Source organism: Amblyomma mixtum, chromosome 7 (genome assembly GCF_055824585.1).
Source record: "Amblyomma mixtum isolate Tamu chromosome 7, ASM5582458v1, whole genome shotgun sequence".
Lineage (NCBI taxonomy): Eukaryota > Metazoa > Arthropoda > Arachnida > Ixodida > Ixodidae > Amblyomma > Amblyomma mixtum.
The window spans coordinates 32,576,608-32,599,761 of NC_143018.1; the positions used below are offsets into that span (position 1 = coordinate 32,576,608).

The 23,154-nt window shown below is 52.1% G+C and overlaps 2 protein-coding genes across 6 annotated transcripts in view; one reads left to right on the plus strand and one right to left on the minus strand.

The window, feature by feature from the left end:
- Positions 1–1,600: 1,600 nt before the first annotated feature.
- LOC149335583 (uncharacterized) overlaps positions 1,601–23,154 on the minus strand; it is a 45,628-nt gene continuing 24,074 nt past the window's right edge. Inside the window, exons 2-4 of the mRNA XM_089552179.1 lie at positions 11,749–11,827; positions 8,110–8,168; positions 1,601–4,480 (exon numbers count right to left, since the gene is read on the minus strand). Coding sequence (XP_089408305.1) covers positions 2,633–4,480; positions 8,110–8,168; positions 11,749–11,773 — 1,932 coding nt within the window. The 5' untranslated portion in view covers positions 11,774–11,827 and the 3' untranslated portion in view covers positions 1,601–2,632. The remainder of the gene's footprint in view (positions 4,481–8,109; positions 8,169–11,748; positions 11,828–23,154) is intronic.
- Positions 5,447–23,154, plus strand: part of LOC149335584 (DNA (cytosine-5)-methyltransferase PliMCI-like) — a 90,497-nt gene continuing 72,789 nt past the window's right edge. The window contains exons 1-3 of one of the 5 annotated variants that reach the window (XM_089552175.1): positions 5,447–5,716; positions 5,779–5,908; positions 18,045–18,141. The gene's annotated coding sequence lies outside the window, so the exon portion shown is untranslated. Of the gene's footprint in view, positions 5,909–18,044; positions 18,142–23,154 lie in introns of all 5 variants that reach the window. The other 4 variants (XM_089552176.1, XM_089552174.1, XM_089552177.1 and 1 more) reach the window with 4 other exon arrangements.

The following is a 23,154-nucleotide window of genomic DNA, read 5'->3' on the forward strand; positions in this document are numbered from 1 at the left end:
AAGGCGCTGCGAGAACGCGTGCGCTGCGGCGGCGGCGGCCATAGAAGAGGCGGCCATCCTCGCCACCGTTTGACCTTTCGCCGCAGCCGTGCGCAGCGCGGGAGGTGGAGCGAGCGCGGCTTCGGCCGTTTATCTGTTTTTTCAGCCAGCGTCCGCTACGGCGGACGCGGTTTTTGCTGCGCGCGTCTTTTCTTTCACTCTTTCCTCTTTATCTTTTAACTTTCCACTATCTGCACGTGGCAGCGGTGGTGGCTCGGCTCGAGCCAGTTGGCAGGCCCGTGCAATTTTCTTTTCATCCTTCTCTCAGTCGCAACAACAACACAACAACAGGCGCAGACACTCGCCATGGAAGAAGAAGCAACAGTCGGACGGCGTAGAAACACCGATCCAGAAGTGGTAGCTTGGGAGTTAGCTGAAAAGCAGCGAGAGCTATTCGCTTTTCCAGGCTTAACCTTAGCTAGGCCACAGCCAATTTTTTGTCGGGGCTCCTCAAGCAGCTGCCATCCCGGCGCCGCCGAAATGGGTTTATTTTTAGACAAACGCGGCAGATGGCGGCGACGACAGTTAACCGGCAGTGAGGAGGCCCGGCCTTGCGAGGTTCGAGTGGGGGTCGCGTGTAAATTTATTGCTTTTTAACGGCAGACCACTTGACAGAAGGGATGCCTCAAAGACGGGCAGCGGAGGGGAAGCGCGACCGGGGCAGTGCGCGCGGTTTGGACTGGGTGTTCGCCTTCCCTGTGCTTCGCTGGCGTTTTTGTGCGTTTTGTGCCTTGTGCTGTAACCAAGCGGAAGTGCGTAACGTCTTCTTGGAATTCACGCGGTGCTCGTGAAACAACAACTTCGTGAGCACAGGCGTGCTATTGGCTCCTTTAGTTTGGACGAAATTCTCCTGATTGGCTCTGACAAACGCATTTCCTATTGGTTACAAAAATGGTCCCCAGAATGCTGGGCAAGGGGATTTAAGGCCGAGTTTTTGGCGGGAAAAAGGGGGGACTGGGAGATCGAGAGGGGATTTGAGAGGCCGGGCGAGGTCGGGGAGATCGGAGGGCAGGTCGCTGGTGAGCACCCGTGAAATAAAGTACATAGTCCCGAGGAAGTTGTCCAGTCTGTTCCACAACGTGTCGCCGGATCACCGAACCATCAGAAGACATCGAGATCAACACCATACATCCGTTGATCTCCTATCAAAATTAACTCCCGTGTACTGTGGGATGTCAGTGCATGTTAAAGAGCCCCAGGTGATCGAAATTTCTGGAGCCCTTCACTACGCCGTCCTCAGAGCTTGCGTCGCTTTGGGACGTTAAACTCCCATAAACCAAACTAAACTTCCTTTCTTCATGATGCATACTATATACAAACACCACACCATAGTCGCTGTCACTTGCCACGGAGGTTTCAGAAAATGGCGAAAAGGTTAGCTTTTTTTTCCCCAGTTGGTTTTCTACCGTTTCCAATGGCTGAATAAAGAGAGTATGTTTTGGAACTCACAGCGGCTTTGTAAGCTATGCAGTCGTATTAGCTTCCGCGGTGGCAAACCTTGACGGTAGCATCGCTTGCCTGTAACCCTGCTGTGGAGAGAAAAAGAAGATCCAGCTTTTTTTCATGTTTTTATTATGTATAAAAACACTTGACACAAACAAAACAAACGGAGTATTGGTGAAAGCGGAACAATGTGTGCAAGGCGCGCACGTGATGTGCTTCAAGTCCAGACCCAAACCCTTGTGGTGTATGTAACTTGCGGTTGATACGCGTCTTGAGCTCGTAAGTTGCGTATGGCGTCGAGCCTGGAGGGAAAGTCCGAGGCCCGTAAATATTTGTGTGCACTTCGATCGAATCTGCAGCAGTGACTTCACTACAGTCTGGCGAGACGAGTGGTTCCGCTCTTGTGTACTGGACAGTATCGGCGACGGTTGCTTCTAGTCGGTGCGCGTTCACGTTGAAGGACCACGCGCCGCGGGTTAGGCACAAGGCGTTGCAAGGTATGGACATCTAATAATGCACTGGTGAATTTCCCCCGTTTTCCCGTCTTCCGGCATACTTTGTCTCGCCCTGTGTCCAAACCATAGCGCGTGCTTTGTTGAAAGCAATCAGTGCGACGTCCGGTATGCTACGGTGCGTCATGTGATGAACGTTGGACTACAACAGTCTTTCATGTTCTTTGCATTGTGTCTGCTTGAGAATGCTAGTAGGAGTCCAAGTTGCAGAGCCTTTTCAGGGTGGCCGGCACCGACGAACGTAATTTTTCTAAGTCTTGGGTCCACTGTTTCAGCCCACTTCAAAAAGATAGTCACATAAGCAAAAACAAGTGATTTGTCAGGCTCATTGTGTCGCGTGGTCGCGATCTGGTACCACTGTCCACATCTACTTTTTTTTGAAGACACGCCGTGTACATGAAGATGTGCCGAAGGACAACGTTCAACCTTGCTCCGTGGAATAGCCCATACTGGCCGTCGCGGTCTCTCTCCTCACGAGCTGCAACCTTTGAACAGTGCGGCGATCCTAGAGTGCTGCTGCCAGAGGTCTCTTCGAAGAATGCCCCGAAGCCTGTGGGCGTGACTGCGCGACGATCACTGCAAGAGAAGGAAGGACGCCACGCGACGGCGGAGCGCGGGTCACCGTCTCACACTTTAGCTCACAGGTACCTGCGCAGCTTGTAGTCACCGACCTTCTTGGGGTACTTGTTCTTCACTTTCGTGATCTCGAACGCGTCGGCGCGCATCTGCTCGCGGATGTCTTCGAGAGGCGTCAGCTTCTGTCGTTCCAGGAACCTGGTCAGTGGGTTGACGTAGTGCTTGGGCGAGTCCTCGCAGCGCACCTCGTCCTCGTTCTTGCAGACGAGCGCCTTCTGGTCGAACACGGTGCCGTTGGTGCAGAGGAACCGCATGTCAGTCTGGGCGCAGATGTGGAACATGCGGCAGCCGGTCTCAACGTCGGCGTAGTAGCCGCCCATTGTCTTGCCCTGACACGTGAACGAGGTGACGGGGAACTCGACGGCAACCAAAACGCCCTCTTCGTCTCCGCGTTCCCTCACTTCTGCGGAGTGGCTGGCTTCATCAGCCTGGGCCCTGACGTCTCGGACGACCCTTTTTGAGAACTTGGGGTAGGCCCATGGCTTCTTGTCGGCCAGGAACTTCTTGGTCTTGTCGGTCCTGGTGAACTGCAGGCTGCGCGCACACGAGAAGCTGTCCTTCTCGTCGCAGGTGCCGGACTCCTGGTTGAAGGCAGTGCCTTCGTCACAGAGCAGCCCGTAGTCCAGAAGCTTGCCCTTGCCGATGGGCACGCAGATGTGGAAGAGCTGGCACTCGGTCTCTGGGTCGGCGTACACACCTCCGGGGACCTTATCCTGGCAAGTGAAGCTGGTCTGAGCCACCGCGTGCTTGTTGGGCGGCAGGACCAGCTTGACGGGCACGGCTCGCTTGGACCTGGGCGGGGCAGTCTTGGGCTCTTCCTCGTAGTCGTAGTACTCGTACTCGGCCGTGGAAGGCGCCGGCGTCGTGGTGGTTGTGGGAGCACCGCCGACGGCGCCGGGTCTCCTGAGATGCGGGCGCTGGGGAAGCCTGAAGGCCGGTGCCGGGGAGTTCTGCGGCGGCGCGGTGGGCGGCGCTGTCTGGGCGACTCCTCCGGCAGCCAGGGCGTTGATGGGGATCGAGGGAGGACCAACGGGAGGGGTGCCGCCTCCGGAGATTGGGTTAGCGGGGATGGCGGCCGGGACTAGAACGGGTCTCGCTGTCTGCTGCCCGAAAGGGTTGGGTGGGACGACGGCTGGCGTCACGGTTCCGTACGTCGGGATCGTCTGGGTCGGCGGCTGGGTGAAGCTCTGCTGAGGGCCTCGGATCACGGGGTTCCTGAACGGGGACGGCCGGAAGGCCGGGGCTGGAGGCCTCTGGGTCGTGGTGGTAGTGGTTGTTGGGGGTGCGGTCTGCGTGGTCCGGCTGGCGCCTCGGTTGATCTGGGCCCTCGGGGACGGGTGGAACCTCCTGGCGCTAGTCTGCTGCGGCTGCTGTTGGGTCCTGCGCCTCTGCGACGAGGGAGTCGGGGGTGGCGCGGGCGTCGTGGTGACGTCGTAGTCGTCGTCGTATTCATCGATGACGGGCCTCACAGGACGCCTCCTCTTGTCCTGGCGGTCGTCGTGTGGCACGATAGCGTTGAAGACGGGCGCGTCGACGCGTACGCTGTGGTAGTACTCCTTGTCCGTGTCGATGGCGCCCATGACGTTCTCGTAGAAGCGCTCGGCCAGGGCGCAGTAGACGCGGTCGTAGGGCGAGCACACGCGCGACGACTGGCTGAAGATGGTGCCGTTGGGGCAGGCGAACGACATCTTGGACAGCTTGCCGTAGGCGCCCGCCACGCAGATGTGGTACACCTGGCACTGCACCTCGGGATCGGCGTAGTACTCTCCGGCCTGCTTGTCCGCGCAGGTGAAGGACGTCTTGGGGATCTCGTGCACGTTGATCGTGGGCGACTGCCGCCTGATCCGGGGCTGCGCAGTGCAAGAAGAAAAGAACGAGGGATTAGGTAATTGTTTCTTTATAGCATTAGAGTTGCCGCACCAAAACCCAGCCGATGACCAGTGCCCGTCTAGAAATTCGCAGTTTGGTCGATAGAGGTCACGTGGCCTTGTGACGTCATTACAACCTGCCCACTTGGTTGTGAACTCTAGTATCTAGACAGCAATCTTAATGCAGAATATAAATTAAAAAAAAGATCTATGCAAATGTTGGCACCTTCGCCCATAGCAGATGCCTGCTACTGCAGTTGACATTCCCAATATGGCGGTTGATAGACGGGCAATTGTAAACAAAACGACGCAAACACACACAGACGTTGAGTCAGAAGCTGCGACAAACGCGAAACTTAATGCTATCACATTCGGATCCACTCTTAACATGACTTCAGCATCCCCATATGATAGTTTTTTTTTTCGAAAATGTTACGAACTGCGCTCCGATCAATTTAATTACGCAACGATCGCGTTTTATTGCTGTCGCTTTCTTACCCAGAGCCCGGAAGGCATACACACTCCTGGAGTTGTTTCCGCGTTACTCGCGTCCTCATTTGTGAACTGATCGAAGCCAACTTCGCAGTGTACTTTAGACTCTGGCGCAACCGGGAAATAAACCTAACGAAAGCGAAGAAAACGCCGCACTACACGCCGCAGTCCCATCTGATTGCGCCATGCTCGAAAGGCACGGACTAGCCCCGGCAACATGTCCCGTTAATTTGCTGTGCAGTCGCGCGGGATGGGGATTACGTTGTCGCTTAAAAGAGCTGCTTTGATTTCTTCCAGCGAAGGAGTTGGGCTGTGTACACCGCGGCCGCTTTGCGAGTGAAAGAGAGAGAGGGCGTTTGCGCAAGCGATTGCGACGACCGTCGCTCCGGTTGCGCCACCGTGCGGTTTGTCGCGATGGCTTCCGAGTCGTTTGCTCTCTGCCGTCTCATGATCGCGGTGCGCTTGAACCGCTTTTTCTTATTTGCTCCGATGGCCGTTGTCGATAAGGCTTCCCCCGACCAACTAGCTCAGAAGGAGAAAGAGGGGACAAGGCTTCGCGAACGCATGCCCTGGATCAGACGCTTAGGGCCACGAGCCGGCTGTTCGCCTTGGGCGTCTGACTGCCACGTGCCTTGCCACGCGCTCGAGTATGTGCTCTGGGGGTGTGATGAATGAATGCGAGGAATCCGGAAGGCCCGGCAGGTGTTCTTGTTCGTTCTTGCAGCGGTATGCCTAATGAGGGACATTGAGCTGGGTTTGTACGGGGGTTGTGCTGTTTTTTGATGCAGGATAGTCGTCGTGGCGCTGAACGGAGAGACCATAAAACAAGCCCGAAGTGCAACTCATGGTTTCTGGGTCGAGGTTCGGACGAGCTAAAGCCGGAACACGACTGGGACGCCCGTGCGAAGTGAGCTTGAGGTACCGTGTTTGTCTTGTCTGTCTCTGCAGTCATTTGTGTTTGAGCGAAATGCCCGGTGAGGGCATGGATCTAAGCGACCGGCTCTTATATAGACAAAAGTTACTTCTTCAAGGCTGATTCAAGAACCAGTGATTGTTTGCCCAGTTTGCGCGAGAGTAACGAGTGGCGCACTGGAGTATTTTTTTAACCTTACCCGACTAGGGACCTCACCCGCGCCTTCCCCCGCCCAAATCTCTGAGTAATGTTTTTAATTAATTCATTCATAGCTGATGAGGCGTTCGCCTTATCGCAGAGCTACTCAAGGCTATCTCGGCTTTCCGACGCGTCTGCGGCGCTCGCTATGCGTTCCTGAGCTCGAGACAAGACGGCGGCGCTTGGCTGAAAGGAACGCGATTGCCCGAACACGGCCGGTCTGGATCGAACGCGTCCACTCCAAACCGGCCGTGGCCCTAGCTTTCGACAAGTCGGTTTCGTTGGCTCGAAAGGCTAATGGTTCACAGAATGCTAAGCGTTTTCCATAAGGACCGTGGCCCATAGTCGGTGCTCACTGCATTTGCAGGGCCTCGGAATTTTTTTCCTTCATAATTTAGATCGTGTCGCGAGGGGCTTTTAACTCTTGCGCGTGGATTTGCATAAGACGCTGCCGTACCGACTTGCAGCCAGTTTCCTTTCGCTGCCAGCTGTTAGGTTGAAAGTGGACCTAAAACGCAAGCAAAACGGGAGTACCTCGGCACTTTTGGGTGCGTATGTGGTAATGTTGTTCGACCCTTTTTAATTCGTGGCGTTCACGGGACGACATTGCCGCGCTTGAGGGTAATTAGGTTTTCACGGGTCGCGAGTATGAGATTCCAACCGACTAAAAGAGAAACAAAGGAGAAGGGAGTTGCGTATTTGGCTCGCTGGCAAAGATCGAGTTGCATGGAGGAAGGATTTAATGGGGCGAATGGTAATTCACTGATGCCACTGGGTGTCGCTGCCGGCGCCGCGGGAGCAACTGGGAGTGTGTCGCGATTCCTGACCTTTGAGCTGTGTTGCGAGCGAGCGCTGGGTCGGAACGGAGGCGCCGCTTACTGGCCCGGGTATCGCACCCGCGTCCCACTTTATTGGGACATCCGACTTGCAAAGCAGTTAGCGCGCGACAGAGGGGTGACATAGGAAGGCAGGAGGAATTCATCCAGCCCGATGAAGAAGACGTTTCGCGTCAAGGAAGCGTCGTGGAGGTTTGTGTGTGTTGGGGCTCTAGCTGTCATATGCAGCGGAGTAGTAGGTGCGGTGACGTTTCGAGATCGTTTCTGTCTGGTTTATTGGTCGAGGTCACGATTTTAAGTAGACGTGTTTTAGCGTAGCATACATTTCTGTCGTGTTCTGTGTGTACTCGGAATTAATTCCTCTCCGTTTTGATGATGGTTGTAGTAGCGCAGATGAAAGAAACATTTTGGAGTCAATGTTGGGCTTCATACCCGTTCAGCACGCTGTATGTAGCACCTCCGTGAACATGCCATATGGGACAAAACATGGGTGAAAGGTTTGCAATTTATGTTGATGAGTGAAAAATAAGAAGAAGAAAAAAACAGTGAATGTGTATCTGGAAGTTCATAAGAGCTTTTGTGTTTGAGCGCCCCTTTTTGCTGCACATTCTTTTTCTGCTGCGTTGGAAGGAATGAAATTCTTGTTGAGCTATACAGTTAGTCATTCGAAAGAACTGTACGCCACGAAGCACTTGTTTCTTTACATGCCTCCCTATCCAATAATGCTTATTTATGTTATTGTGTATTATGTGCCATCGCATACATCACTTTCGGATTTTCATCAAGTAATGTGGCCAGAGAGGCTGCGAAGTGCTCGGGTAATTTCTTCATCTACTGAGACATATGCAGTCGAATCTCGTTATACCGAAGCGGTTTATAACGAAATATTGGATATAACGAAGGAATGAAGACTACCTTCGGATGTTCGGTCAACACGGGCTGTAGCGAAGCAACGGCTATAACGAAGTAACCACCGGGCCTCTTCATCTTCGCTATAGCGAGGTTCAGTTGTAATTCCTTAAATTCCAGAAATGCTACTAACTGCGCGCAGTAAATCAATAACGAGGTCGTTACTGATCACTATACTACCATCAGGGCAGGGAGGCTGCCAGCGACACCATTCGTACGTGAGAGCAGGTGCGATGCACCCGCTCCAGACTCATTCCACTTACCCGGTCATGAATGAAGTCGGAAGCAGCCAAAGCCAGCAGCGAAGCCAAGGCTAGTAGGCCTGCGCAGAGAAAAGTCGAACAATTGCACCGAAGAAAAATGAAATGCGTTTGCACCTCCAAGAACACAACGGAAACGGAAGTCGCCGTCTAAAAATTTCAAGGTTTCGGTTGCTTTCATAAGCGGCAGCATTGCCTACTGTTAGCGAGGTGAACGTGCTCGTCTTTTCTAACATATGGCTCTGTTCGGATGGTTCGTAGTTATATTTCGAACGTTATTTCTTCTGATAACCATGCAGAGTCTTTGAACACTGGCCGATTGTTCAACAGATTGATAACCATGCAGAACCATGTTGAACACTGGCCGATTGTTCAAATGGCGGTCGTGCAACTTCTTTTCGTTCCTCCTTTAAGCGCCAACATAGAGTGCATTCACGCCATTCAATATACCTTTGCTACGCCTTTTCGAAGCGAAAATTTGCCAGTGGTCAGTTCTCGGGTGCCAACTCATCCCACTGGATCATGTCCCTGTCGCTTTTGTGCCGACCTCTTCGCATGGCCTCTCGTAGTGGCGATACTGCAATGGTATCTGTGGGAGTAGTGTAGCTTAAGTATTTAATCCGCCTCTACGGGATTAACCCTTCCGACCCACGAAGATGCGAAAACTCGTTTCTCTGCCAACAATAAGTAGGATATGTACGGACTTTTTTATTGCGACGCAGCTTCGAGCAGCTGTGGGAAACATTGGTCGGCCACCGATATGCGATGCGCGGGCAAAAAGATTGGTTCGGTCTATGGATTTATGGGGGTTTAACGTCCCAAAGCGACTCAGGCTATGAGGGACGCTGTAGTGAAGGGCTCCGGAAATTTCAACCATCCGGGGTTCTTTATAACGTGCACTGACATCGCACAGTACACAACCTCTAGCATTTCGCCTCCATCGAAATGCGACCGCCGCGGCCGGGATCGAACCCGCGTCTTTCGGGTCAGCAGGCAAGCGCCATAACCACTAAGCCACCGCGGCGGCTGGGCAAAAAGGAGGTATAAAACATTGGCGCGAACGAGATGGTTGGGAGAGTAATAGCACAGGACAGGTCTCCCTGTCGTTTTCTCGTTTTGAAGGAGGTTGCAAAGTGAGGGAGATATCGTCTTTTTCTTCGCAACGAACTTTACTCACTCTCCGGTTTTGTGTGGAGACACGAGGGGAGGGGGGGGGGGGGGGTACGGCGTTTCAAAGAGCTGCACCTTCGCTTTTCGTCCTCAGACAATGTCGCCGAGCAACAAATAATTAGAGAACCTCGGGTCAGACGTTAAGCAGCTCTCGGTGCTCTTTTCTTCGTTCTCTTCGTTTTCGCGGAGCTGCGCACGAGAGCTTCCCGACCACTCCTGAGGCGCGCCTTTTCGAATGTCACACCGCTCTTCTCTCTGGCGTGGGCAGGTACCGGATCGCCGCTCCTGTCTCCCCTGCCAGACGTGTGTGAGTCACACACACACACACACCCTGTCTCCTCGCTGAGGTCGCCCCCGTACGAGACGGGAGTTTGTCGTTGGTGGCGTTGCGTCTAGTTTTGTTCTCCTTTTGTGGGTCAGACGCGCGCTGTTTCCTCCCGTGTGTCACTGGGGCGTCGCGTCTGCGTCACGCAGTGTCGGTGGAACAGCTCACGCGAGCGCAAAGGACACGGTATGAAGACTGTGAGCGATGGTTTAGAAGTTTGCTTGCCTCAAGTGGGGCACTGGCACGACGTTTAGCCTTTTAAGGCGAAAGCCTTTAATGCCTCATACAGTCGCGAACGAGGTATGTTAGCAAATATGTCCGCGTTTCGGCGTCACTACTTAAAAAGAACCCGTGTCGAGGCTGGGAATCGAACCAGGGCCTTTGGCATTTGAAGTGGAGACGCTACCACTCCGCCACGAAGGCTCAGGGTTTGGGCATGAATAAAGGCGCATCTAGCGAATGCATGGGTTTCATAAATAAAAATAAAAAGAATAAAGAAAATGAAAATAGGAAAACAAAAATAAAAGCAAAGAAACAAAAATAAAAATAAATTGTGAATAATAAAAAAAAAACGCTTTCGCCTTGCAGCACTTTAGAGAGCCAAAGTGCCCCCTGAATTTTTTGATTGGCTGCTGTGTTTAAGATATTAAGCTGGAGTTATGCACTCTTGTACCTTTTGGCTGTACTCATGAGCTTTTGTTTGCTGACGAAGCAAGGAAGTGAGATAAAAATTACAGTATTGCACTCAAGTCTGCTTAAGAACGGAAACGCGAAAGCCTTCCCCTGTCCTCTCCCCCCCCCCCCATTTTTCTTTGGTCGTTTTGTTTTTACTTTTATTATCATTGTTGTTTATTTTGTTGGTTTTTATTTCTTTTTTATTTTACTTGAATTTTTGCTTCTAAATACACAGTTTAGCCAATGTATGGATTGTTATGTGGCTGGTGTTGAATTGGGTATGGATCTGTCTTGTCGGACGGACGCCACTGATGAGCCAGTAAAGGCTTTCGCGTTAGACTCCTGGGGCTTCGTTGGCGCTCGCATGTATTACTGGAGTGGCTGAATTGCGTCCTGTGTATCGCAACGAATGCATTGTCTTTGGTAAGCTGGAGGTCCCTGTACAGCCATTGACAACGGGACCTCCTTCTGTATAAATATGCCCATGTTATATTTTGTTTTATACGCCAATAAAATGATTTTGATTCTAAGCTTCTTAGGATTCTAAGACGCTAAGCCAATGGGACAAAGTCGAACTTTGAGGACCGGCTCTAACGAGATGAACGCCAGGCTAAACTGGATCATCGGGGCCACCGTAAGTAAATTACATCGTGGACGGCGCTGCGAGTCCCATTAGATCACCGGGAAATACGAACGGCCACATTGAAGGAAACTGTCTGGGGAATACAGTTCGTGAACACATGCTTAAAGGAGGGATGGGCGTAATATAGAGACTTCGGACTTGTTTCTGAGAGCGAGAGGATGACGGCTGAAATTGTGCTCAGTGGGCCTTCACTTTTGCACTGGGAACCAACACATTTTGTTAGTTCGTGCAGTTTCTGTGCTCTGCATTAAAGTTAGTTCTGTGCTGCAATTTCGCCATTTCTTTGGCGGAAGACAACGCTTTTACGCCGAAGCGCTTATTTTTTTATTAATTATTACTGTTCACCTCAGCTTGAGAGTCGTTACAGGGAGGGAACACAACACAAGCAAATATCATATTTCGTAGCGTCAAGTAAAGTTTCGTAGCGTCAAGTTTCGTAGCGCTGTACCATTTAGTGTACGTGGGTGTCCGTTGTCTGCAATTCTTCGGGAAGTGATTGATCTGAATGGTAACGGAATGGTTGGTACCGCTTATCTACCAACCATTACTTTTTTCAATTCCAATACGTGGACGTTTCAGTAAGGAGGCTTACATGCGCTTAGCGGTTGTGCTTGGCCGCCTTGAGTTAGGTATGATTTCTTTACGTGTTAATTAAGAACGAGCTTAGGTTATTTAATGCAATGCTGACTTTTTCTAGGTGGCATATTGAAAACGTCTTCGAAGGTTGTGTCATTGCAGTTACACACTGGTACAAGTGTAACGTGTTTGGCTTAGGGCCATCAATCTGCTCTTAGGTCATGGCATAATATCGAGCAGTGGAATCACTCACCTATGGCCATCGTTCTTGTAGCCATGTTGCGTGTCCTTTCACGTCAGCCCTCTCCCAGGTGGCTCTTCGACTTTGACTCCTGTTAGGGGAAAAAAAAAAGAAACAGCAAATCAGTCTCCGACCGCTACAATGGTGCATTGTTCCGTCTGCACTACAATGCAGCCAAAGTCGGGCCGCATGGGACGTGGTCATTTATTACGCGCGCAATTCGCCGACCTCCCGAGCAGCTTGGCGCAGCGCGTTCGACCGTCTACGGCGGCGTGGAACGACAATCACGCCATCAGGGCACCCGTACATTCGTGCCTTCGCGGAACGCCGACAATCGCAATGTCTCTTCTATAGTCGAAACACCTTTCATTTCCACGCGCATAGAGCACTGTTATTGGCGCCACTACTTTGCCGCGCCGTGAAGGTAGGACAATGACGGCGGTGCATCTCTCGGAGACCACCCTCTTCATGGGTAGAGTGTGGTCAACGCTCTGGCTGGGGTGCGCGCTCGCGCCTCCACATCGTGAGCGTCGGAGCTCTTTTATTTTGGCAGTTACGAAATCGCTGGTGAAAATCTGACCGTGACCGGCGGCCAGTTTCTGAATGTTCAAAGAGCTAGCGTAAGAAGAGTGCCGCGCTCTTTCATTTCCTCGTGCACCCTCACCACATTTTTGCTGACAATGATGACAGGCTTTGTGGCACGCCTCTGTGTAACTTACCGCACCTATGCGTACCAAATTACTGGCATACTGATCTGACAGCGTCGGTCTTTTCAGATGAAGTGATTCGAACCCGTATCACGATTGCCTTTGTAAGCATGAAGGCAAAACGACGGAATTCTTGAATCGCTTTTAAGTTCAAGGCAATCAGAAGTGGAAGAATATTTTCCTCAGTGGATTTCAGCGCTTGTTGAAGCAGCAAGCCTTTGAACTTGTATTACCTGTTGTGAAAACGTTCTGTCAAATATTGTACATCGGTGTGCGAAATCCCTCCGTGGAACAATGGCGGAATCAATGATGGCGGAGGACAGATTATCGCAATCTCCTTTTTTTTTTAACGCTCTACGGCTATTCGCGGCTCTCTGCAAATTTCATTCACCACGTTCTCGGACGCCTTGAGCACTTCGTCCGAACGCCGGAAGAGGCAGGCAGTCAATTAGCTGCAGTTTTCGACCAATTTAGAGTGCCAGATGTCGACACGTGGGCGCTGCGGGGAGTTTCACAACTGGTATGATTCAGGAACTTTGCGTGAGGCCCAGGGGGCAACGTCTTTCGTGACGAAGCACGTGGCGACTTACATTGCATCTGCTCCAAGGTCTGCGCGCATTGCTGCGGGGAGTACAATGGCGGCTATATCTCACTCTCTCGCTCGCTCAGGAGTACTTGTGCATGCGTAGAGCACGGTCGACGCGGCCAGTGTGCGTACCTCGGCTCGGCGCGTCGCGTGAGAGCTCGGGGCAACGACGTCTAGCCTTGCGCGCGCTTTCTGCCGCCAGCCGCCGTTGTCTGACCCAGAGCCCCCGGCCTGACCCGAAGGGGGCGAGCGCGCCGCTGTACGCTATTAGCGTGGTGGGCGTACGGGGTCAGGCTGTGTGTAGACACCTTGGCAGCAGCGGCGGCGGCGGGCGTTTTCGCGCGCGCGCGTCCTACGAAGACTGGAAGGAAAGCGAGCGTTGTATGGTTGTATGTAGCGAGGTATGCAACGGCTTTTTTTTTTTTTTTTCACTCTCGTGCTCTACGGGTCACCGGCGGCGGCGGTGGTGGGCGGTTTGGGCTGCGCACGTGCGCTCTCCTCAACGGCAGTCGTCGTCATTCACTGCCGCCGCCGCCGGGGAAGCGGCAGCACTTGGTGATGCAAGGAGTGCTGATTTGTTGATAGCTGCCGCCGCGCACTGAATGGGACGACGAGACGGGGGGGGGGGGGGGGGGGGGGGGCTTGGTACGTGGCTCTTCGAGATGAGACAACGCTAGTCTTCCGCTGGAGGCTGTTGCCTGAGCAGTATAGGAGGATGCTTTTTACCCCACCGGCTACGGCTTGCGTGGTTCCTCACTATCTGGTTCGTTAGCCTTTGTGCGCGCGATACCGCGTATTACGAAAGTGAAAAGGAGCTTAGCGGAAATCTGCTAGGTGTGTCGGAACGGGAGAAAGTAGTTCGTTGCCCCCCTCCCCCCACACACACCTTCTTCGTTATCTAGAAGGTGGGGGTTACAAAGACGGGTTGACGCGATAAGCGATAAGAAGCCGCTGTGCCCTGCTGTCGCTTGCGGTTTGTATGCGGCGTCGCATCGCAAAAAGGTTGCGTCGGTGCGGGGTTAAGGACGGCTGTTGAACGCGGATATCGGGGCTGCAGGGCGGATCGTTTTGAGTCCGCTCTATCGCTGGTGTGTTGGCTTCGGTCGCGTTGTTAAACGTCGCGCTCATTTGCCGGTTCGGGATTAAAGCCCTTTTGTGTAAAATGGAGCAAGCTTAATTCTTTCCGGGGCTAGTTTGTGATTGGATGCTGCGTTGCGTGCGTTCCCTTCGTTGGCCTGTCCTTGCGCTGCTGTGTTAGGTGATGCAGCAGAAGTATACCAGGCGCCGACGGGTACCTACTGGTGTTACAATGGGCACACGCTTTCCCCTGGTCTGGTGCTCGGCTTCTTTAGGGTGAAATGCTTGGGAAATTGGTCTTTGACTCCCACCTTGAGGAGAAGCATATACTGTCGTGTGCTAGTTCTTGTTGACGCGCGAAATCGCGGCCGCTTTGTGCGTTTGACGCTTTTTTTCTTCCACGTTCCTCGTCTACACCGGTTCGTTGACGTGGCTAACGCGTGCAGCGCCTTCACCTGGCGGACGAGTTCTCTGCAACAGAGCGCGCTGCTCGTGCAGCGCGCTGGTTGATCCGGATGCGACCTTTCTCGCGACTTTCACTTTTCGCCGTGCACTCTAGCTTCCTCGCCTCGCTTCTTCAGCGCGCGTTATTTCGAGCTGGCGGGCCGGAGGTCGGCAAGGGAAGAAGAACTAGAAAGGGATCAGGCAGAACGCCTCTCCCGTGACGGAAGTGTGTGTACACGGAAAGGACTACGCGCTGGAGAAAAGGAAGGAATGAAAAGAAATATTCGCGAGGAAACCTGCTTTCGTGTGTCCTCCGGCGCGATGAATTAATAACCGGAAAGGAAGAGCAGCGGGTGCGAGAGGTGAAAGAGAGCGTGCACAGAGCAGGCCTTTTGGTGACCTTTCCTCTTTACGCGCATGCGCGCACTTCTTCGTCGCCGTCTCAACGTGTTGTGTGTCTGCTTGTGTGTGTATGGTGCTTCGGAGAGGTGCGCGACTGCGCGCACTTCCTTCGTCGCCGTCTCAACGTGTTGTGTGTCTGCTTGTGTGTGTATGGTGCTTCGGAGAGGTGCGCGACCTCGCCCCGAATCTTGCCCGCGCGCGGTGCCTACTGCAGGAATGTGGAGCTGAGGATGCGGTCAGCTATCTGTACCAGTCCGGTCGTTGCGAAGGGGCGATCGCCACGTGAATTCTCCAGTTCCGTCCGATCATTTGCGTAGATTGGGCGATCGAGCTCGTTCTGTATGTGTGTAGTGGCAGAGGCGCCTGCGTTAAGTACGGGGACCTTCTTACAGCCGTTCCTTGCTTGAATCGTTGGGTCGTTATTACGTGGCTAAGTGGCTTGCGTGAGGCTGCTGTACCTGGCGAGGAGCTGACGGAGTGCACCCCCATCGTGCGGTAACCCCGGTAATTGATCGACTTGGAACAGCAGCGGCGATCAGACGGGTCGAATTGCGTATGACGGGGTAACCTCGTCGTGATCGTTCGCGCTTTAAAACGGCAGCCCGTTGTCGTTTCGTCGCATAACCGGTGCCAGAAACCGTCTCTTCGCATTTACACCTGCCTTTACTGCAAGGAAAAGTTTTGAAATGTCCCGCATTTAGTCACCCGGATGCCACAAAGTCCATCAGAAAGAGATTAGTTTGGATGGATGCTCACACCGTGATTCATTCATCGATCGATCCGATGACCACTGTATCGCGGATTACGGTCGCACGTTTAGGGAGCCGAACTGTCGACCGCTTTAGTTTGAGACGCTTTAACTCTCGTTGTACACCGACCTTACTGGCTTTGCGGCAAAGCAACGAATGAACTAGACCGAGAGCGGAGGGTGTAAGGAGCAAGTAGTACGAGGTTGGAGCGGTGGTGATGCGCGGGAGTTACGGGATCACTAGAGCAGCCCCCTCCCGCCTTCAGACGCCTCCTCCATGGGGCGGGCTAAACTGTGCGCGCGCGCCGTGTTTCGCTCGCGATTACACGAAACTGCACGCAACGAAATCTCTTAGGTCGTAACGACGGCACCGCTCCAGTCTCTATAGGCCGCGGTAGAAAAGCATGGCGTAGGGTCGTAGGTTGGAGCTGCATTCCGTGGAGGAGATGGTCGCGCCGAGATAAGTTCAAGGGAAACCAGTGTCTCGATCGCTCCCCCCCTCCTTAGTAAGAGGGGGGGGGGGGGGGGGATGACTGCTGAGGCGTGTGGCGGCGGGAATCCCGACAGGCGTGCTCTTAGAGTTGGAATAATAAAAAAAGGACAGTTGAAGGAGAGAAGGCGAACTCGTCGTCGTTGGTCGTCGAAGAGGTAATCTGTTCGAGCGGCTGGAATTCCGGACGGGACTCGTACATGCATGCATACGAGTATACGCGTCGTTGTGTGCTCGCTCAGAGATAGCGCGGCGTCCGCCGCTGTACAGTTCGCGGCGCTTCGATCGAACGTGACCCACTGCCTTTTCTCTAGGATTGGCGGGTCGATCTGTCTGCGGGAGAAACTTCATTGTCAGTTTTTTGATGGGCGTTGACGGAACTCGTTCCTGTCTAATGGTGCACGCTTTGTTAGCCCGGCGGAGTCGAGAAAAAGCCGGGGGTTGGCTCTCGCGAAGGTTGCCGAAATTGTCTGTGAGGCTTTGCGCTGCTATACCTGCGACAAAATTTTGAGTTCGATAAAGAAGATTCTGCTCTCCTGAATGGAGGCTCCCGGTGACAGCGTCATTTGGCTCTTTCATGTTTCTGCCACCTATGTTCTCACGGCCGGCGTATAGTAGAACCTGTTTCCTTTCTGCTTGCGTCCGAGTCAATCGGCAGTGGGCCCGAGTCGTTTTGATCACAGTTGTGAAGCACTTCTTTGAATGCGATTTGCTTCCCGCCTCGAGTGCCGGGGGAAAGTGACATTTTCATTCGTAGAGTCGGCGTAGGCAGGGCAGTCTAGTCATGTTGCAGAATGTGGATGAATCTGGGATAGAAGGTTACTGTGACACTTATGTATTCGCTAGAGGCTTGGATTCTGCGCATATATTTAGCTTCACATCCCTCATCAAGTATGTTGCTTGGTATTCACGTGGCCTGTGCCGATATTCTTCGGAAATGTGGCATGCACTTGCATTGTTTGTTTTTCTATCTGGTTATCACCGCATGGCCAAAGCGTCACAGTATAAGCATTCAACCATTGGTTACTCGGCAAGTATGAATACCCGTGAGACATTTCCAGCCTTCTTGCAGAAAGAACGACAAAATTAGCTACTGTGTGCCACCTGACTGTTCCCTTTAATATTGGAGCCACGTGTAATTCTCTATTGTGACTCCACTTTTCTGAGCTTTCTCTCGTACCTCTTTCACCCTCTCCTCTCATCCTCTTCCTCGCGGTGAGGTTCAGGTGTCACCCACAGTCAGAGTCGTAGCCTCTTTTTTCTCCTGTAAGGCGTGCCACGCCGCACTACTTGTTTGCTTGGCAGTGAAGCTCACGTAGCAGTTTTTCTACATTCGCTTACAGGTTACACCCCACCCCCCTTTTTTTCCCCACAGCATTGCGATCACCTGCATCACCTATATTGGAATACTTGTGCCAGTGCTGGCTATCTACCACCTTCATTTAATTTCATCATCGCCGAAGAACGCTCGGGTATCCTGGCGTTATTCAGAAGTGGTACCGGTATAGTGCACACAGCAGGAATATTCTCTGGTTGCTTCATTAGTCAGTTGATAGACGGTATACTATCTTCTGCATACCTGCTCGCCTGCTCACGACTCTGAACGCCTCTGCGAGTGCAGTCCCGCAGCAAATATAGCCTGCGCTTAAGTGCACTTTCCGAGAAGGGGAAATAATAAATAATAAAGGCGAGATAAATTCATCGAGCAAGCAAAGCCAGCCGTGCATGCCGGAGCCGAAGCTTTTTATATATATAAAAAATAAAACCTGGAACGCACTAGTTTATACACCGTATCGTCGTCTGCATACGAAGTGGGCCGTCGTCTGCTCGCTTTTTCTTCGTTCCCCATTACAGCCCGGGCAGACGGCTTTCTTTCCTGGCTAGGCGCCGCCGCCGTGGATGTGCGGAATTACAATCAAGCCCGTGAGATAGCCTTCGCTTCGAAGCCTAGGTAGGTGTACATCTTCTTGCTTATACCCCATCCTCACTGGCATAGTTTTCTTCTTTTTTTTTTTTGCGCTCGCGTACTCGGCGTTTTATTAAAACCGCGCAGCGCTACGGAAGGTATGCAGCTGGCGTCACCGAATTGAGAGCCAAGGCGACAAAGCTGTTTTCACGTACGGGCGGTTCCTTATTGGTCGGTGCATTGGCGTTCTCTTTCCGTTAGTCATCCTGATTGGTCATCACGCGGGCGTCGCCAGCCAGTAACTAGTAGTTGCTGAAATTCGGCGTCTCCGATTGGCTGAAACCGGCTCTGCATAGCTTGCGCCAGGCTGCACGGTTTTAAGGCGAGAAAGCGTGGTGCGACGTCTTAAACGGGGCCCCCTTCGCTATTTCGGTGCAGGGACCGGTACGCGTATCCTGGAACAAGCGGTTCGAGGGGAATAAAAGAAAGCGTAGCGGTTGCAGCGGCGCGAGTCGGAGGAAAAATGAATTACGACGTGAGCGCGCGGGCGCACTTTGACCGAGCACTGCGCATCTTGTTAAGAGAGAGAGAAAAAAAAATGGGTGCCGTGGGTGGTCTGTGCCGATTCCGCAGGATGTGACTCGACCTTGACCTAGAGTACGTGTCCGGCGTATTTATCTGGGTCCCTTGAGGAGTGTCTAAAAGCGTATTTTCGAGGGAAGACTTCTCAGAAAAGAAAAGCATAGATTGGTACTCGTCCGATTTTGCGTTCTTTTCGTATCGCGTGGGAAGGGGCACCCTGAATTCTGGTTCGCTTCGAGAGCAGTGAAATATTTCGCCCTGCCCGTTTGAACAGATATGTCGCTTCGATGCTGTTCGTGGCTGTTAGGTGTGATGTATGGGGGGCGTTTTTCTTTCGCTTGATGTGTTTTTCGTTCAAGCCTCGAAACTTGCTTTTTTGAGGGATGGTTCTTTTTCTTTATATTTTAATGTGCGGTTTTAAACGTGCTTACATTTACACTTGCTGTCGTGGTTCCGCGTTCTACGAGGCTTCAACTAGCCTGCGTGACATCCGAGTCACCTTAACCAGTCTGGTTAAGTCAGTTGGGTGACGGACTGCCACTGTCATGTGCTGCTCGAGATTTCAAGCTCCAGAACATGATGAGTTCCCCTGCTTTAACGGGTTGAAAAAACGGGTAGACCTTTCACTGATGTCGTTGTGTTGTTCACTCTAGATTAATGGTGATTGTTCTCTTAGTTTGAAACATACTGCACCTTGTTAGGCTACCTTAAACATCTAGGGATGGAACACAAGCGAACAACGCAGAGCAAATGTTCGCGTTTGTGTGACCGCTTGTTCCGCCAGTGCATGTTTTTTTCCGTATTTTTGTAACACGTTTGCCTCTTTGGCGCTGTATTTCGCGCCATACGTTCACTTTCTACTAACGAGCGAAAAAGACAACAGCTTCAGCTATGGAATAACTAACACCACCACCATCCGCTTAGGCAGCGCACTGCCTACGCGGAGTTTCCTTCCTTGGCGCCGTTAAGGGGACGGAAATAGCGGTAACGGTATAACCACCATCGCCCGCCGCAATTGACTGCATCGTGACGCCTTTTCGGTGGGCGTCCGAATGGCTCGCTTCGGCGGAATGGGAGGAGCTCCTGCTATATCTTCTTCGGTGCACAAGACGCTATGGTATGCAACATTCATGAACCTGCGCGCAGAGCAGGTCCGACCGTGCGCAAGAAGAGGTGGTCCAACTCCTACGCAGGCGGCAGCCTTGCGGGGGCTCAGAGCGGAAGTCTCTTTCGGTCCAATGCAAGGTCTCTCCGCTCACAGAGGGCGGTTTACTCTCGAGGCCTTATCGTCGTTGCGTCACCCGTTAAACGTGGTCGGAACACAATCGCGGGCCTTGTGTAATAACTACGTGAGAAGAACCACCTTGGCTTGCATGCGTGGCGAGGTACTTTTTCTCTGTGTCCAGCGTCGGCTTGGTCCTCCGAATCTATGCGGTGCCTTGCCTCTCAGGCTGAGGCGAAATTTATATCAGGCGTAACGTAGCTCGATTTAAGTGTTTCCTTCTGGGCCGACAACTCTGCCTGTGCGGCTGGGTTGAGACTGCTCCGCCAGAACTGTTCTTTGTAGTTAAAAAATTGAGAAGCGTGTTTTGTGTTTCGCAGCTTTCCGAGGAACGGTGAAGGAACGCCGAGCGTTCTGTTTGTTCCGAAAATTGTTTTAGCCTTGCGCGCGTGGATTGACTTGGCGGACGTTCGAGATCGCGCTGATATCTCTCTAAGTGGTGCGCCCCCCTCACTGCGGCGACTAGAACCAGACAAAACACAACTATTGTTAAGCTTCTTGCTTTTTTTTCGGGACAGGGAAACTAGGAATAGCTACGCTGTTCTCGAAGCGGTAGAGCTGGGCAACGCGGGTGCGTCGCTTTTCGTTATGTCGCCGCTATAATTAGTGATACCGTTAATTGCGTCTGAGCGACACCTATAACTACAGTGTTGTTTCTCTCTATTATAGTTACCCGGTCATGCATTTGCAGGACGATGGTCATATTTTTAAGAGTGTTTGATGGATTCCGACTTCGCCTTGTCAACGTAACCATCTCAGCTCGAACTGTGTGCTTTCTCTCTCAAATCCCGTGCGAACAGCTTGCGAGGGAGAGTTCAGAATTTGCGAGGTATGAACTTCGTCAGAGTACAGAGTTCATGGAGCCTGGAGCTCGTGGGGCGTATGGTTCACGGAGGAAGGAATTATCACAACAGGGTTCGTTGAAAGTCGTGCTCCTGGAACATCAAGTTCAGGGACCATGCAGTTAAAAATTGAAGAGTTCAGAGTATTGGGTGCACTGCATAGAGAAGAGGCGGAGTTCATGGAGCGCAGTGTTATTTTTTCCATCATCATCATCATCTGAGCTCAGAGTTCGTGGTGCCTGGAGCTTGTGGAGCATAGAGAGCATGGAGCTAGCACAGAGTTACTGGAAAGTCGAGTTCATGGAGCATAGAATTAAAAGCATTGAGTGTGTTGAGTATACTGTCCAGAAGACAGGCGGTGGTCTGCACCCAGCGCGTGGAGTACACAATTTCAAAACCGGGAACGGCATCGCCGTCGCTCCCACCTCGCTGGCTCATTCTTCCCCGCGGCGCTCATTACTTGCGCGTAAAGCTCCATTCCTGCGGCACACCGTTGCCCGTTCCCCCCCCCCCCCCCCCCCCCCCCCGTTTTCTCCTCGGGCCGTCTCCCATGGCGCGCGTGCCGAACGCAGCCTTGTTTCAATAATCCGAGACACATCGTGTATGCGGCACGAGCCGGTCCCCCGCCGGTCGACCCCGTCAGCCTTCCTGCAACCCCCCCTCTCTCTCCTCCTTCATCCGCCTTCCCCTCTCTCTTTCCTCGGTACCGCAACGATGCGCATCGCTTCGCTTTATTTAATCCGTTAATCTTTCCCAGTACCGGCGGAACGGCGTGATCGAGTGTGGCGGACGAAGAGTTCTCTAAGCCCGTCTTCTAATTGCGTGCAGTTTGTGCCCTGCGAAACGTTCACGAAACGGAACGATCGGACTTGTTGGGCTTGTCGTGAAAAGTATGTGGGGAGTGTAGGAATTTCGCGAGTTTGAAAAGCCGCGGACCTAAACTTTTTCTTTTTTTTTTTATGTATAGTATTGTGCGTTTTTATCGTAAAGACTTTCGAAATTTTTCTTACCTCAACCGCTGGCTCGTTTGCGGTGAAACTGCACACAGAGCTTGCGTATTATGGTAACTTTTGTATCGTAGCAAGTTTTACAACGGTACTTACTTAGTTAAGCCGTGCATGATGCAAAAGCATAATCGTCTGCGTCGAGATCGGAGTACCGAAACCCAAAACACCGAGTTTTTGCTGAAGGGCGGCAGTAGCGCCATCTGTTTTCCACAACGAAATTAAACAAGAAAAACACAGCTCAGGACTTCGCGACGTCGTCCTCCGACGAGCCACGAAAGCAGACGATATAAGCTGAATTGAATAAAGTCATTGGACGAAAAAAAGACGTCAAAAAATATTCTTTTAACGGCACAGCCTCGTTAAAATAGTTGTTTCTGGCATTTTTTCCGCTCAGTTGGCCGAAAATGTTCGAAGCGCTTCAGTTCTTGCAACGCTCTCCTTGGCGCCTTGTGACGCTTTCCACTGCAGAAGACAGATGGCGCTACTGCCGACCTTCAGCAAAAATTCGGTGTTTTGGGTTTCGGTACGCCGATCTCGACGCAGACGATTACGCTTTTGCATCATGCGCGGCTTAACTAAGTAAGTACCGTTGTAAAACTTGCTACGATACAAAAGTTACCATAATACGCAAGCTCTGTGCGCAGTTTCACCGCAAACGAGCGAGCGGTTGAGGTAAGAAAAATTTTGAAAATTTTTACGATAAAAACGCACAATACGGTATATGGCTCGCACAAGACCTGTTAAAACTGAGCTGCTCTAATCGCAGGCGGCTTTCAGCGGCTGTGCAGTCGTCCGACCACGTGTCTTTCTTCGCCACGGCGTTGCAATTAATCTGTTGTTCCTAATCGCTTGATGGAAGAGAGAATGAGCACATAACATATGCAGCAGTGAGCTTAACATATGCAGTGATTTGTCTCGGTTTTTGCATCGCTCGGCAGGTTGAGGCTGGGAAAGGGAATGACTGTTGCTATTGCGACTGGCTTTCTGGAAACGCGTAATTTGACGTGCATTTGCTACGTGTATACAACTTTGCAAATTACGCAGAGTAGTCTTGTTTTTTTTTTTTTTTGCGGTTTATTAGCGCACCTTGCCACGATCTGCTTGGTTCGCAGCAAGGATGGAAACATTTCAAATGCGCGGGAATACGAGGTCTGAAAATGCCCCATTCCTTCTTCCGAACTGCATTAACCAGCCTGTAGTATAGTTTTGGTTTCAAGTGACTAATCTCTTGAACGCCTACTATATGGATCTGTATACGGAAAGAGGGTGCTAAGCATGAAAGCTATTACGATTGGAGTCACCCGGGCATGCTTCCAGGGAACTACGCGATTTGGGCGGTGGTTCA